The sequence below is a fragment of the Oncorhynchus gorbuscha genome, linkage group LG15 (assembly GCF_021184085.1).
Source record: "Oncorhynchus gorbuscha isolate QuinsamMale2020 ecotype Even-year linkage group LG15, OgorEven_v1.0, whole genome shotgun sequence".
Lineage (NCBI taxonomy): Eukaryota > Metazoa > Chordata > Actinopteri > Salmoniformes > Salmonidae > Oncorhynchus > Oncorhynchus gorbuscha.
In genome coordinates this window covers 39,409,035-39,424,665 of record NC_060187.1, presented here as the reverse complement: position 1 = coordinate 39,424,665, position 15,631 = coordinate 39,409,035, and the positions used below count along the sequence as shown (strand labels likewise).

Genomic DNA, 15,631 nt, shown 5'->3' with positions numbered 1-15,631 from the left:
CTGTAATAGTCGACTTCTGAGGAATTGAAGAAACAATTTGAAACAGACTAACATGTGTTCTGAATTTTATTTCTTGAAGCCTGGCTTCCTTTGGCACCCATGAATACACATCACTACATACGGCATTTCATTTGCATGCAAAATGACAGTATTGTCCATGTTAGTACCAGATTTGATTTCCAATCCCATTTTAAGGCTGGTCTTGACAGAGTCAGGGCCACGTTCAGTTGCCAAATGTCTAAAGCAGATAGAAATGCCACGAATAACGCAGACAGGATTCCTTACTATACTTGTCAGAGTGTAATGTTTGTTCTACATGGCATATTTCCATCGCATCTTTCAAAGACGCTGCATCCTGCTGAATTACACCCCAGGTCCAGTTCAACAGCACATCTAATTCTTCCTTCAAGATCTCTCCTGGTAGCGACCTCCCAAGGAGCAGTTTGCCGTTTCAGGGCAAGCCATCCTGTGCTGAATCTGGAATAGAAGCCACAATTAGCACGAGAAGAAACATTAAAGTGACATGATTATTGTACATAGCACTGCTATATTTGTAAACCAAGTCAGTTTTACCATGCAGAGTATATGCTACTGCTAATAGTTGAGGCTGGTTCACAAAATGTCAAGTCTGTGCTTCTGAACTACAACTAATGAGTAATTATCTATTATTCAAGGTGATTTGTAGATCAGTCTTGACTAGTCTGCTGCAAGGTTTCTCTCCAATGGGAGTCATCATTGCCGGATGAATGGCAAGATTTGGTGGTCTGACTTAAAGCCCCTTAAACAGTCCATCTCTTGATAGACGCAACTGTCTGAAAAGTTGACCCGAGGACAATGTAGGTTGTAAACGATTGAATACGCATTCATGCATCCACCAATGGTTGCATGCCACACTGGTGACTGACAGTTAACTGAAAGGCAAAATCCAGGCGTGGTTCTGGCAGGCATTAGCCACACCTGTGCAGAGGAACACACCCCCCATACTTCAATTCATGTGGGAGCCATAGAACAGTGATAAAGCCACCTGCCTAAAGGACCGATGAAAGTAGGGTTCCACAACACTGCTTTCACCAAGCCATTCACGTCAGATCAGTGATTTCATAATCAAGGGGGAACACAAAACAGGGCCTATGACTTCAGCGGCAAGGCATTCAGTACACATGCCAGAGGACACCCACCTAGAAAGCATCGGCAGGAACCAGTTGCAGTCAGGCCTCGAGTTAGTTGCTCACATCCAACGCTTAACCTAATGTGTAACGAGAAGGGTAATTAGTTTGTAGTACAGTCTGAGGGCAACAATGACATGGCATGCATTTGCTTATCAATATCAAGCTAGCAAAGAACTACAGATGTGTTGAACAGCATTAAATTTTAGCATTAGACAATATTAACAAGTTTTGAAAGCTGGACATTTACTAAACTGTACAGTGATACTTGGCAAGAAAAAGGTGAGTCTAGAATTTAAGATGAGGACAACTTTGCAATCACGGGGAGAACAGTACAAAACACTGGTTTCACAGATGGATCAAACTTAGAATTTTGTGATTTATACTAGGGATACTTTAGCAATGACTGCTCATGGAATTTGCAAAAGCTCAATGTTGATTTTCAGAGGCTCTAGCAGTCCCCTCGGTCTAATGGGGGACAGGGTGAAAAGTTTCTCCAAAAACTGGATACTTTACTGGACGTTCTCATGCAACTCTGGGTATTGAACAGTAACGTCTAGGGCCTGAGGAAGTGACAGCGGTGCTTGGGCAAAGTTGAAGGTAGATAAGATGGACATCAAAATGAGAACTGTTTGAGGGATGCGAACAGGAGAGCAAAAGTCGTTACCTCACATTACTGGCCTATATCCACTTATGAACTAGCCAAGAGAGCAGCATTCACCAGAGAGGATTCACATGTCGGTAGGCACAACACTTCATTCTCCAAGGACTTTGTTGATTTCCAAAACGATAGTAGAGCTCTTGGGCGCAATGAAGCGTTATAAAAGAACCAGTGCCAGCACCAGGATGACATTTCATTTCTATTCTGCTTTCAACACCCCCAGCCCCCCCCCCGGTACATTGACTAGCTTCAGCATCAGGGTAGACCCTTTAGCATGTTTTGAGTATTAATTCAGAGGACCTCCCAATATTCCTAAATGAGACTTACACCCAGCCACCCTTTCATAATGAAATCCTGCTTTGCAGAATACCCTTTCCACCAGACTATGCCATCATTTCACTCAACCCACTTACTAAATCCCTCACTACCACTGACATTACATAACATTCAGCTGGCTTAGTGAACAGGCTATAGTTCTTTGAAGGTACAATAAATCAGAGCATTTTCAACGGGGTTGTTTAATAGGCTTCATGAAGCCAGGATATACAAAAAAATCTTAGGTGTTGGTTAACAGAACAGAGAGCACATATCCTTGAAGTAACATTGAGAGTGAACGTTCAGTCCATCAGCATATTATGCACATGTTTGCAAAGAGCAAAGTACCTTAGGCCAACTGCAGAAGGCTGCAACTAACACCTAGAATACAGCCCAAAGAGCCGAAGTAGGTTCACCAGTCAAAGTAATTCACTCTTTGGATACCGAGTATTAACAAATCTTTAGCAATATCAAGGTGGTCTGCTGGAAACTAGTGCTCCCACTTAGCATTCCTACCTTGCTACACTAAAGGAATGCATTACAGAACTGAAGGAGCAACATGTCTTTAGAGAACAATCACAGCTTTTCCAGCTTCTAGTGTAAATTTCATAGATTTCATTTTTTAAAGACCAGAATTCACTACAACTCCAGTTAAAAATGAGATTAAATGGAAACATGTCGCTACTGATATTTGAGTCTTTCGATTGAGCAGGAACATCGTCAAGATTGAATTTGTCTTAGAAGCTATCAGGCTGTGTTGAACAGGTTACGATTCAACAGTAGAAACAGGTTTAATTGCAAACAAAGGCATTTTTATAAAATTATCAAATTTGATTTTCTCCCAGTGCATTCTCCCTGCAACAGGAGGGCATATTGAGCTTAAGGTACTCAGACCCTTACTGAGCATCAAGGCTTACAGTAATTAAATGCTACAGGATTTCAGTTACTGCCATGAGGACAGAGATCCTGAAGAATACTTTCAACACGATAAAAAAGGACTAAAGATGCTGATTTGTTAAAGAAAACACTAGAACCAGATACCACAAACAGAAAAAAAAGTCTTCGAAGAGCGCATCTTTAAAAAAACAGCCAGCGATGGGACGATCTTGCAATCAGGAAGTTTGTTTTTGTTTTTACTCGTGTGTAGCTGAGGACAAGAAGTAGGCACAAGTGTAAAGGCACTGCAGCATTCTGACATTTCTCACAGTAGACTAGATCCCATTTATATTTTGTGCCACAGTTATCATTGCAACAGGAAAGCACCAGGACAAGGGCATTGAAAGAACCTATGCCTCTTCAAAAGAAACTGAGTGAAAAAAAATCTAGGAATGTCTTTCTGCTTTTGGATAGGGTGGTAGAGGGCTGGATATCCATCGTTTCAAAGAAATGTTTGATTCTTTGAGCAGACATGAGTATTTTAACATACTAATCCAAGAGGGCACAAGCTTTCGGTTTCTGAGCAACAGTCTTACAGGGGTCGTTCTGGGAGTCTATGCAATCATGTCCAGTTCCTCCTAAACATTTCTAGTTCGTACTAACAGTGAGATCATGGCAACAACTAGGCTACATCTTTATACTTACCATAGCTGTCATAGCTGTCTCGGTAGGATCCCCCAGAGCGGCCACCATAACCACCTTCACTCCTAAAAAGGGGGACAAATGAAAGCCGGTTAACGGAAACCAAGGAAAATACATGTCAGCTCAGGTATTATCCTAGAAATAACTTAGTTTTAATAGCATAGTATTTAAGATACCTAAGAGACTGATCACTTAGAGAACTAAACCATGCAACATTCTTACCTGGCCTCTCTGTAACCTCCACTGCCACCCCCAGAGGAGTATCCTCCTCCACCACCACCACTCCTGTAGCCACCCCCATAGCTGCGGTCCCCACCACCCCCATAACTGCGGTCCCCGCCATAGCTGCGATCCCCGCCATAGCTGCGATCCCCGCCATAGCTTCTTTCTCCCCCACCATAACCTCCACCACCTAGGACAAAATTAAGAGAATTTCAGTCAAAGGACCTTCACTTTAGAGCAAGTAAAACACTAAAAAGGAGGGGTGTGACGTGGAGCAAATTGACGCCAACCACTTACCTCTCCCTCTGCCTCCTCTGAAGCCACCAGAACCGCCCCTGAAACCACCAGAACCGCCCCTGAAGCCACCCCCACGGTCAGATCTTCCTCCTGATTTGCCAGCTTCATCCACGCGAATCATCCTGCCATCGACCGACTAAACAGGAGGGCGAAAAAACATCTCTAATACCAATGATTCACATCAGTCAAAGATATGCATGCGCCTGGGAAACCATCCCCTCACCTTGCCATTCATTGCAGCCATTGCGTCTTTGGCATCTTCTGGGTTTTCAAAAGTCACAAAGCCGAAACCCCTGGATCTCTGCGTCTCACGATCTCTGACAACGTCGACTGAAACAAAACATCAACCACCCACTCTAAATATTGACACAATATGGCCAAAGTTCACTAGACTGCACAAGTAGAAACCGATGGATTTTTTCTGTCTCAAAAGGGGATTCAACAATTCAACTTTTGTTGTTCCATTTAAACTAATAATTTGCCATAAGCATAGATTTAACGTGTTTACTGCAGTTATATACATTCTGTTATGGCGCCGAGAGAATTTGTGTGTAAATGTTAAGTGACGAGACACGGAGAATTCTACAAACAGTAAACAAATCCATTCTCACTAAATGCCAATTAGGCATCAAAATGCATAAGTCATTTGAACACATGCAGTAGTTACCCATGGCCAAAAGTATCAATACTGTACTTCATGAAATGTATGTTCTATGAGCCCAAATGAACAGCAAGTGACTTGCTATGGTAGAACTGTGGGACAACCCTTTGGTGAAACCTGCAAAATTGGTACTAATCCTCACCATTGGCGGAAGGTATCCCTCAACCTACCAGACTAAGCTCGATGTGACATATTGCTAAGTAGTATTGGGGAAGTCCTGAGCGCATTTGTCATCCTTGGATTGAAATAATTTCAAACGTTTATTTCGTTCATTGAATTAGGTGTCTGGAGATAAGATGATCCATCTTATGGATCAGGAAGAAGATCTATTTTTACACGCATCTATCCCTTATACACCCCATTTATCTTATGACTGATAACATGGACTTTCAGACAAAGCTTGTAGGCATCAGAGCAAAACGGAAAGCACCATTGTGTTTGTGGGAGTCTCAGCTTTCCAATAAGGTATATTAGTGTGCTTCTAAAACCAGAGACACTACATACGGAAGTCAGCAAAAGAGGCTGTACCAACTTCAGACGAGCCTTGTGGGTGTCCTAGAGCATGAAAACCAATTTGTTCAAACACAAATGTTTGACGTTACCACCATTTGCCCATACAAACACCTTGAATAAAAGATTCACTACGAGGAACAGATAGTCCCCCTACAAAAAAAAAATCTGAGGAAATGTGTTCTGGAGTGTCACCTAAATCAGATAAGACCAGAAAACATTTGTTTTAACATGAATTTAACACCAATTATTTCATGCATTAAACAAACATTGGGTGGATTTACTATTATTCTTCAAACAGTATATAAATTGTAGAAATTGTTACAAATCATTTCGCATTAAGATTTGTTAACATGACCACCATAACTTAAAATTGAGCTTAATTTCTGTAATTCCCCACGTACTGCTAATACACATGAATTTCATAAAAGTATATTTCATTTGAATTATGTGTTCTATCACCTTGAATTTCATTATATGCACAACCAAATCTTAAGATATTGGACAAAATGTGATGGGGGAATTGTCATTCAACTGTCCACAACCTTTGTCACTTGAAAATAAGATTATGGTAAATCCTGAACATATTCATTAAAAGCATTTCTATAACATTGAATACAAAGTATAACACCAGAACCAAAGTCACCTTTGAACCATTAATGCCACATTTGTCTATTAAGTGCATTTTCCCATGGCTAATGTGTCATTGTGGTTTTGGAATTAAATTCACTGACTCGATATATTGGTGATTTTTTATCAGATTGAAAAATATATAGGTCCAGTTTAGTCATTTAATTTCACACGTTTCTCCCACCCCGATTGTAATTCTATTTTTTTTATCCGGCTGGCCCAAAGATTACAATGGCTGAAAAATCCCTGATCTGGATGCAACATACCTTTAGCAATGTTTCCATATTTTGAAAACGCCTCCTCCAGTGAAGTTTCATCGGTGTCAAAACACAATCCTCCAACAAAAAGCTTCCCCTCGTCAGACATCTTGGATTATCTAGAAGGGAAAAATTAAGAGTATGACCTGGAAACATAGTTCATAAATCTGAGCATGGCAACACATGCTCGCTGTTTGAAGAATGTGACCAAGTCCTGTAAAAAAAAGGTTAGAAAACCACCAACTGGCTTTCACATGCGGATGGCACCACGAGATGCCATACATTTTAAGCGATGGCACGCCATTTTCTTCCACCCATCGGTTCATTTTCAAATGCGTGGAGTAGCCATGTTTTAACCCGTGCAGCAAAGTTAACTACCTAGCTACGCATAATGTATAATTTAGCTGGACAATTTAAATAGCTATTTACATGGGAATGTTGGAAATTCTTGAAGATGGCGATTAACTAAAGAGATAGCGACGCTAGACAAACACCCACAGCTCCGTCTCAAACAAAGCCAGACCAGTTAACTAGCCAACGTTAGCAGGCCAAACCAGTCAAATAAGCCATTTCAAGCCACCCGGTACACATGGCCTGTGCCAGATATTGCCCACTCTGCAACGTAAACTACCGTATTAAAAGAACGGCAGTAAGTAAAATTACTTGCCACGCAGTGTAAAAATGGTAGCCAGCTAACGTAGGCGACGGGATTGTTAGCTAGCAGCGTGCATTACCGTACTATAGCGAACGGCCATTTTGTAGGGAATGTAGTAACTGACGTTTGCTAGTTAATGCTGCTTTTATACTTTGGAATAACATCCAGTTGTAACGTAAAATAGTGAAAATATGAGTAAAATTGCCACTCAAAATAGAGTATGGTTGAAGGACAAGTTACATGCGAACTGGGGTCGAGTAACGTTAATCAAAGGCTAACGTTAATCAAAGGCTAACGTTAATCTATTCTCCATCGACTAGTAAACGTTAGCTTGTCTAAATTGCAGAGCTAGCTAACGTTGGCTAGCAAGTAATTTGTCAAAGACAATAACTTTCCATAGGATCGCAAGCTGCAAGGTCGAAATGAACATTGCAATTTTAGTAGGCCTATGTTTCCCCCACTAATTGTTAGAATTGGCCGGCTCTCTACTCACCTCTGTGTAGTTTGGCGCCGTCTGAGAAAGATGTTAAAATGGCTCCTGTTTATGAGCTCTTCTTCTTCTTCGTGTGGTCTTCCGGTATACTAGACGCTTTGTTGGGTATTGCTGCTTTTCACAGGTCAGAGTGTGAATTGCACATTTTGTTCACAAAAAAGGATCTACCTGCAGACCGCTGTTATTACATGCTTACATTCAGCGCCCACTGCCAAACACACCAAGACAGTTCAGGAGACTGAAAAGATTTGGCATGGGTCCCCAGATCCTCAAAAAGTTCTACAGCTGCACCATCCTAGTATGGCAACTGCTCGGCATCTTGAACGTAAGGCGCTACAGAGGGCAGTGCGTATGGCCCAATACATCACTAGAGCCAAGCTTCCTGACATCCAGGATTTATATACTAGGCGGTGTCAGAGGAAGGCCCAAACAATGATCAAAGACTCCAGTCACCCAAGTCATTGTCTGTTCTCTCTGCTACGGCAAGCGGTACCGGAGCGCCAAGTCTAGGACCAAAAGGCTCCTTAATTAACTTCTACCCCCAAGCCTTAAGTCTGCTGAACAATTAATCAAATGGGCATCCAGCCTTTTTATATTGACCTCACTTTAGTTTATTTAGTAAATATTTTCTTAACTCTATTTCTTGAACTGCATTGTTTGTTAAGGGCATATAAATAAGCATTTCACGGCGCATGTGACAAATACGATTTGATGTGCCAGACTAGGTAGATACTGCACCGGATGTATAAATGTGAAGCATCCGTTTGGCGTTTCCACTCACTACCAAATATGGTGATGAGAGGAAGCCCATTGGCCGGCAGTGGGAGAAGACGGAGCAAGACGGATTTTGGACGACATTTTGCAAAAATAAATGATGATGAAATATTTGACAGCCACAGTCTTCTTTTTCCAAAACTAGAATCTGTAACAGAGTGGACTGCGTTTTGTAGACTTTACCCTTTGCCAAATTTCCCAAAAATTGTGTTATTTTTTATTTTATAGTGCCACGCAGAGTTGGATTGGCTACGCTAGCTAGCTACTTCCCTCGCCTTAACGTTACCAGAACTGTGGGAAAGCTGTTAAGCAGGCGGGGGAAAAGGACGCTAGGGTTTTCTCATTTGGAAAATGTCCATCCTCCGTCCTTGTGTTTTCAGTTGTGAAAATACTACTGTACCGGTGTCCCCTAGCTAGCGGCCTCCTTTAATGTTTTTTTTTTTGTGCGGTTGGTATCCAACATTGGTGCATTACCGCAACTGTGCGTCGTGTGGGCCAGAAGAACCACATATAGTGCGTGAGGCATGTAGTAAAGGACATCTAAAATTGACTGGGGAGGGGGTCAGTGGTCCAAAATATTTTATTTTTTTATTGAGCAGTGTGTTTTGACCCTGGTTTACATTCACCTTTCTACTATTTTTTCCCTATAAACAATGGCTTGACTTTTTATATTACCATAATAAAGTTTAGAAACGTTTGTGAAGGCTTGGTATGGTGTGGCTATTATTAAACTTTAGCTACTGCAGGGCTATGATATGAAGGCAGTGTGCTCCAACTGGCTCAACACTTGAACTTGAGGTGAGGAAGTCTGTTTCAGGCCTACCAGAGTTACTCTTATAGTCTAACAATATAACGCTCGTCTTTATAAAAAAACATTTAGATATAATTTTTACGAATTAGCATCCTTCTGTATGTCTATATCTAAATCGCAGTCGCAGTAGCCATCTGGCATAAAGACATCTCGGTGTTGAAGCATGCCCCTGGCATATCTCTCTATCTCTCTCGGGTTCCTAAACTTCTCTTCCTTTATAAATCAAATCCAAATCAAATTTTATTTGTCACATACACATGGTTATATATATATATTTATTAAAATATTTATATCATACAGTGGACACCTAAGCCTATAGGCCTATGTATGCAATGCCCTGATACATTTAGTACTCAAATCTCTTACAGCTGAACCGTGAGGTGGACCATTATTATTTTAAGAATAGTGTTTTTTGTCATTGTTATAGCTGTTTTTAAGGACACGTTAATCTCGCTCATTTGGCCAACATCTCTCGTTTATTAATGGAGCTATCTGCTCCAGGTCCGATCTGAATGCATATGGATGTCCGGTCAATATCTCAAATGTCTTTAAATCAGCGCTTCATTTTCCTAAATGAAACTCTGAAATGTTTTTTATGAAGATTTTAGAATATTCCCATGAATATCTGTCGCAAATTGGATGGAAACTTAGCTATAGACACCCTAAAGACTCTGGCAAGTGAGCTAGTCCAATGTCACTTTGATTGTGCACATCATGGTTCACCAGGATTCCCAAACATCTAAATAATAAGTTACCAGCCCAACAAGCTTGCAAGAATTGTAAGTTAGTTAATTAGTTGCATATATTTTACATCATTGTAAATATTGAATCAAAATGTATAAAATCTGATTCCCCCTAGCTGACAATTGTCTGCAGTCGGCTCTGATAGTGAAGTAATGAAACAGGCTGGGAGAGTGAGCTTGTCTGTGGAGGTCCACAAACTCTCAATATTCTGACCCGTAGCCCTGTGTGGCATCGACGGTGCCACAAAAGAATACTGAAGTGGCCATATCCACATTGATAAACACAGGGTTGCTACAGTTATTGTTGTTTTTGGTCATAAACATAATTTTGAGTTCATTCTAAGCAGGGAGAGGATGTTCAATTTATTTTACAGTACAAGGGGAGGGTTATGTGAAAATATGTTTAATATTGGGGAATGGAATTGCATTTTGTTTTATGACTCTTTGAGTCACTCTGTACTGGCCTACTACTACTTACAGGGATCCTCTCAGTCTCCCTCACCCTTTGCACATCATCCATCTACTTTCCTCACTGCCTCAGCATGACACTTTCTTCACTGCTTGAACCCTGGCAACCTCAAACTATCTCTCTCGCTCCAGACATTTCTGATCAGCAACATGAGCACCCCCACAATTGACATACAGCTTTTTCTACTGAAACAAAACACTCCTTTGGCCTTTGCCCTCCTGCACACTTAAATCTCAGAATCTCCCTCCTACACACTTCTGCAACATTACCATAAGTTTGACAGCTAAAATACTGCAGTGGATCAGGAACAAAAGCTCTCATTGGATAACATATCCTAGCATGAAGCGCTAATTCTTTCTGGGCGGAGGACACACAGAACATCAACACTAATTCTTTCTGGGCGGAGGACACACAGAACATCAACACTAATTCTTTCTGGACGGAGGACACACAGAACATCAACACTAATTCTTTCTGGGCGGAGGACACACAGAACATCAACACTAATTATTTCTGGGTGGAGGACACACAGAACATCAACACTAATTATTTCTCGGGGCGGAGGACACACAGAACATCAACACTAATTATTTCTGGGCGGAGGACACACAGAACATCAACACTAATTCTTTCTGGGCGGAGGACACACAGAACATCAACACAAGTCCACTTTTGGTTTCTTTGACTGAGTTAAAAGTGCCCAGCTTCTTGTGGCTGATGATGTGGACATTTCGAGCTCTTCACTAACCAATTCCATCTTGAGTTTTTTTTGTAGAGGAGCATGTAAACATCACTCCCATTGTTGATTCATACGTGAGATTAGTAGGCTTGTATTCGGGAGACTAAGGTTTTTACGGTTTGCACTTGGCGCCATTCTTTCTGCATTGCGTCATCCTCCCTTCCCCTCCCTGTTTATGAGCATCTGTGTGAGTCATGAATAAATAACTAAAGTTGTGTGTGTGCATGCCTCAAGTAGTTTCTCCGCAGTCCAGTGGGTGGCGGTAAAGCAACAGTATAGTTCACATCATAACCACCCTGTTGTGGACAAGTAGGTCAAATAAAATAAAATCTTGTGGGTAGGCTAGGTCTACTGTATTTTCAATCATTCTCTTAAGACGTGTGGTATTATTGTCATGTTATTTTGACTACACTTGGTGTAAGAGTTAGACTGACAGTTGCAGGAACCTGAGTTCGAGCAAATATTAAACTAACCCAAGAAAGGATATCTGCTTTGTTTCAAATGAGAGAAAGGACGCACTGTGGGCAGAACAAGCCAGTTTCCCCTTTCATTTATTTGTGATTTGAGTCAGGGCGCTACTTCTCAATTCGCTGCATTGTGGTCTTGGATGGCACCATGAGGTGCACATGGACGTGAGACAATGGAGGAATACCTGGGGGGCATGTTTCCTGAAGATTGGGATTTTACATTTTCACTTGTTCTCTGAAATAAGCCAAAGCTACTGTATGTAGGCTACATTAAGTCTACAAACCAAAGGCAAGGGACCAAACAGAATAAAACAAGCCAGAGATAAGCATGCCATTCAAAACACCTATTCACCAGAACTGTCTGATCAGATTGACAGTTTTGCAGCCCTCCAATGTTGCTGTTCTTGCACTACACAAGACAGAGGAGCATATTGGTGCCGACCACAGCCAGGCTATAAATACCAGAGCTGCTGGGCCAACGTGAGTGCTGCTATCCTCTACCTTACCTCCTACACGCTCTGCGGCTTCCTGTTCGTTACCACGGTTTTCCACCCAATGCTGACTGCTTCACCGCCTCCTCATACTCTCTCTCTCTCTCAGCTGTAGGCTGGTTCACAATGTCCCATTATTCACTCAGGACCCCAAAACATTAGTAATAATTCAACTAATGTGAGAGAAGAGTGATGAATGCCACAAAACATGCACATTTAAACTTATGTATTAGTATGTGTGTCTGTGCAACCTCAATTAATGGAATGGAATGCAGATGAAATTAACAGAATGTTTAATTCTAGTATAGCTGCACTAACATACAGTCAGATGTAGGGGGTTGTTGTAAGTGCCAGCTGCCTGGACCAGTTCTTCCAGAAGTTTATTGACTGCAGCAGATAGTGCTGTGTCCTGGCAGTGGATTCTCTGTTAGATGTTGATTGCTATTATGTGAATGCAGCATTGCAGAGGCTGTGTGAACCTGGATGTGTTCAGGCTTAGCTGTCATATGTGTTGCTTAACTCACACTGATTATCCCACACAACAGAACTGTCTGCTCTGGTTCTGAGCTCCACTGCCAAGTCAAAACAGATGACGAAAGAAAAAACAAGACCTCTGCTAAAATAGGATCGCAATGGTCAATCTTGAATTGCGGTGGCATTTGGGCATGGCATTTTGGGAAAAATGAACATCATTTATCTGTGTCTAAATCAACTAATACGGCAGAATCATTCCGATGGTAACACCAATTCAAATGTTTAGGTTATCAAGGATTTTCTTAAACGGAGGCCACATATTCTCTAATATAAGGTCTTTAAACCCTTTAAAAATAATTTACTGAAGTGATATGATTAATCATTTTTGCTAACAATGTAATTAACGTTCATTAAAATTTACTAACACCAAGTGACACTTTGATTTAGACACACCAATTATCAATGGAATCCTCAAATTTATGACGTACTAAAAGGGTGTGATTAGCCAATAACAGTTTGCCAAGGGAAGGAATGCTCAAGATCATTGTATGTCTTTGTAATGAGTGATTAAAAAGGCTTTAACATTTACCTATGACATAAAACTGAGGGATAAAAATAGTTATTTTAATTAATAGCCTCCTTTGTTTTTATAGATTCTTACAATATATTCAATATTTTTGTTCACTTTACTGCATTCAAAATAATGCATCTCTTAATCCCTTGTCACTTGTCACTACAACTCTACACATCACTACTGGGACATGCCAATTTGCTTACCCCCAGTACTTTAATCAAACAATGAATAAACATAACATTTACAGATATGCATCTGTTGGTCACACAAAAAGGTAGGGGCGTGGATCAGAAAACAAGTCAGTATCTGGTGTGACCACCATTTGCCTAATGCAGTGCGACACATCTCCTTCGCATAGAGTTGATCAGGCCGTTGATTGTGGCCTGTTGAATGTTATCCCACTCTTCCTCAATGGCTTTGCGAAGTTGCTGGATATTGGCGGGAACTTGAACACGCTGTCATACACGCCGATCCAGAGCATCCCAAACATGCTCAATGGATGACATGTCTGGTGAGTATGCAAGCCATGGAAGAACTTGGACATTTTCAGCTTCCAGGAAATGTGTACAGATCCTTGCAACATGGGGCTGTGCATTATCATGCTGTAACATGAGGTGATGGCGGAAAATTAATGGCACTACAATGGGCCTCAGGATCTCGTCACGGTATCTTTTTGCATTTAAATGGCTATCGATACAATGCAATTGTGTTGTTGTGGATAGCTTATGCCTGCCAATACCATAACCCCACCTCCACCATGGGGCACTCTGCTCACAATGTCAATGTCAACATCAGCAAACTGCTCACCCACACAACGCCATACAGGCTGTCTGCCACCAGTTGTAATCGGCAGATGTAATCGGATTCATCCGTGAGGAGCACACTTTGCCAGCGTGCCAGTGACCATCGAATGTAAGCATTTGCCCACTGAAGTTGGTTACTACGCCGAACTGCAGTCAGGTCAAGACCCTGGTGAGGACAACAAGCACGCAGATGAGCTTTCCTAAGATGGTTTTCTGACAGTTTCCTCAGCTGTCCACGTGGCTGGTCTCTGCAGGTGAAGAAGCTGGATGTGGAGGTTCGGGGCTGGCGTGGTTACACGTGGCCTGCGATTGTGAGGCCGGTTGGACGTACTGCCAAATTCTCTAAAACAACGTTGGAGGTCGGCTTATTATAGAGAAATTAACATTAAATTATCTGGCAACAGATCTGGTGGACATTCCTGCAGTCAGCATGCCAATTGCATGCTCCCTCTGTGGCAATGTGTTGTGTGACAAAACAGCACATTTTAGATTGGCCGTTTATTGTCCCCAGCTGTTTAATCAGCTTCTTGATATGCCACACCTGTCAGGTGGATGGATTATCTTGGAAAGGGAGAAATGGGATGTAAACAAATTTGTGCACAAAATTTGAGAGAAATATGTTTTTTTTTGTGAGCATGGAACATTTCTGGAATCTTTTATTTCAGCTCATGAAACATGGGATCAACACTTGACATGTTGTGTTTATATTTTTGTTCAGTGTATTTGTCCATTTTAAAGTTTTTCACGGTTGCAAAGGGATACAAATGCCACTGCAATTCAAGAACGTTGTACAATCAGAAGTCACTGTATGTAACAAAAGTAGAAGCACCAATCACATAGATAGCATCACATTTGCTCCCCCTTTAAGCTGTATTATACTGACCACACCTCCCAGAAGAGAAGAATACATCTAGCAACGTTGAAAACGTCCAGATATACAGCTGAAATAGCAGCTCCTGACGCAAACCATGGCCATGTCTCTTTAAGAGGTCAAATAAGATCACATTGTTATTCTGGGTTTGTCCACATGCTGCTTGTGGAGGTGGACGGATAGTGGTGGTGATGGTGGTGTGGAGATGGGTAGGAGTCTCGAAACATGTGTCTCCGGGGGGCAATATGGATTAGGGAGGGAGAGGGGGGTCCTTTCAGTGTCCTCTCTGCTTTACAGAGCTTCCATGGTGGAAATTGGATAATTTCCCCAAAGATTCTCCCAAGTGGTGCTGTGCCGTGACTAGTCAAAGCTATTAGTAGACCTCTAATTCTGTGATTATGTGGAGACCACAGCTGATGCCTTGGATGCTACACTTCCCACGATTTCAACACTGCACTGGTCATTTTCACTTGTCATTATAAAGCTAACTTGATCCATTGTTTTTGAGATGTAGGCATATCCTGGAAAAGGCTTTGCATTTCTTCCCCACTCACCTTAGAAAGCCCATGCACAGCAGGCTCAATGCAATACATCAATGTATTAAGTGTGTTGAAGTATGTTCAGGGACATGCTGCGGTCCCTACCCCTAAGTGTAAGACTAGTGATTAAAGCTAATAGTAATTATTGAAATTCTCTACAGTGGACGTGGAGTGAATTGAAGGGCTCACGCAAATGAAGGGGGTGGAGGCTGGAGAGGGTTGGCAGTACTCCAGGTGAAGAGGAGGTGAGTCATGCTTAACTCAGACAGACTATCCGTGTTTGTGTGTGTGTGTGTATGTGTGCGGTGTGTGAAATCTGTGCATGGCTCTGTGTATGTGTGTGCTTGCGCCCATGAGTGAGGATGTGTGTGTGAGCATGTGCAAGAAATAGTCATGGTCCATGTGACCTATATCAAACTGCTAAGGGACGG

The 15,631-nt window shown here is 41.7% G+C and overlaps 1 protein-coding gene across 3 annotated transcripts; it reads right to left on the bottom strand.

Annotated features, from left to right (window-relative positions):
• Nucleotides 1–48: 48 nt before the first annotated feature.
• LOC123997107 (cold-inducible RNA-binding protein B-like) lies at nt 49–7,685 on the bottom strand. Of its 3 annotated transcripts, XR_006832092.1 has the most exons (8): nt 7,446–7,678; nt 6,307–6,416; nt 4,463–4,569; nt 4,240–4,375; nt 3,943–4,132; nt 3,724–3,785; nt 1,179–1,246; nt 49–477 (listed from the first exon to the last, which is right to left on the bottom strand). XR_006832092.1 is itself a non-coding variant. In XM_046301154.1 (7 exons), the coding sequence occupies exons 2-7, from the start codon at nt 6,404–6,406 to the stop codon at nt 3,276–3,278; spliced, it is 609 nt and encodes a 202-aa protein (XP_046157110.1). In that variant the 5' UTR covers nt 6,407–6,416; nt 7,446–7,647; the 3' UTR covers nt 2,328–3,275. The 3 variants fall into 3 exon arrangements, 2 of the variants coding, with proteins under 2 accessions (XP_046157110.1, XP_046157109.1); XM_046301154.1 differs by lacking the exons at nt 49–477; nt 1,179–1,246 and adding an exon at nt 2,328–3,289 and having other exon boundaries at nt 7,446–7,647; XM_046301153.1 differs by lacking the exons at nt 49–477; nt 1,179–1,246 and having other exon boundaries at nt 3,279–3,785; nt 7,446–7,685.
• Nucleotides 7,686–15,631: the final 7,946 nt, after the last annotated feature.

Excerpts from the sequence above, each read along its gene's own strand:
- LOC123997107 (XM_046301153.1), bottom strand. The coding sequence starts at position 6,406 with ATGTCTGACGAGGGGAAGCTTTTTGTTGGAGGATTGTGTTTTGACACC. Across the intron at positions 4,570-6,306 it reads ATATGGAAACATTGCTAAAG|TCGACGTTGTCAGAGATCGT; the intron begins GTATGTTGCATC and ends GTTTTGTTTCAG. Across the intron at positions 3,786-3,942 it reads GGAGGTTACAGAGAGGCCAG|GAGTGAAGGTGGTTATGGTG; the intron begins GTAAGAATGTTG and ends CCCCCTTTTTAG.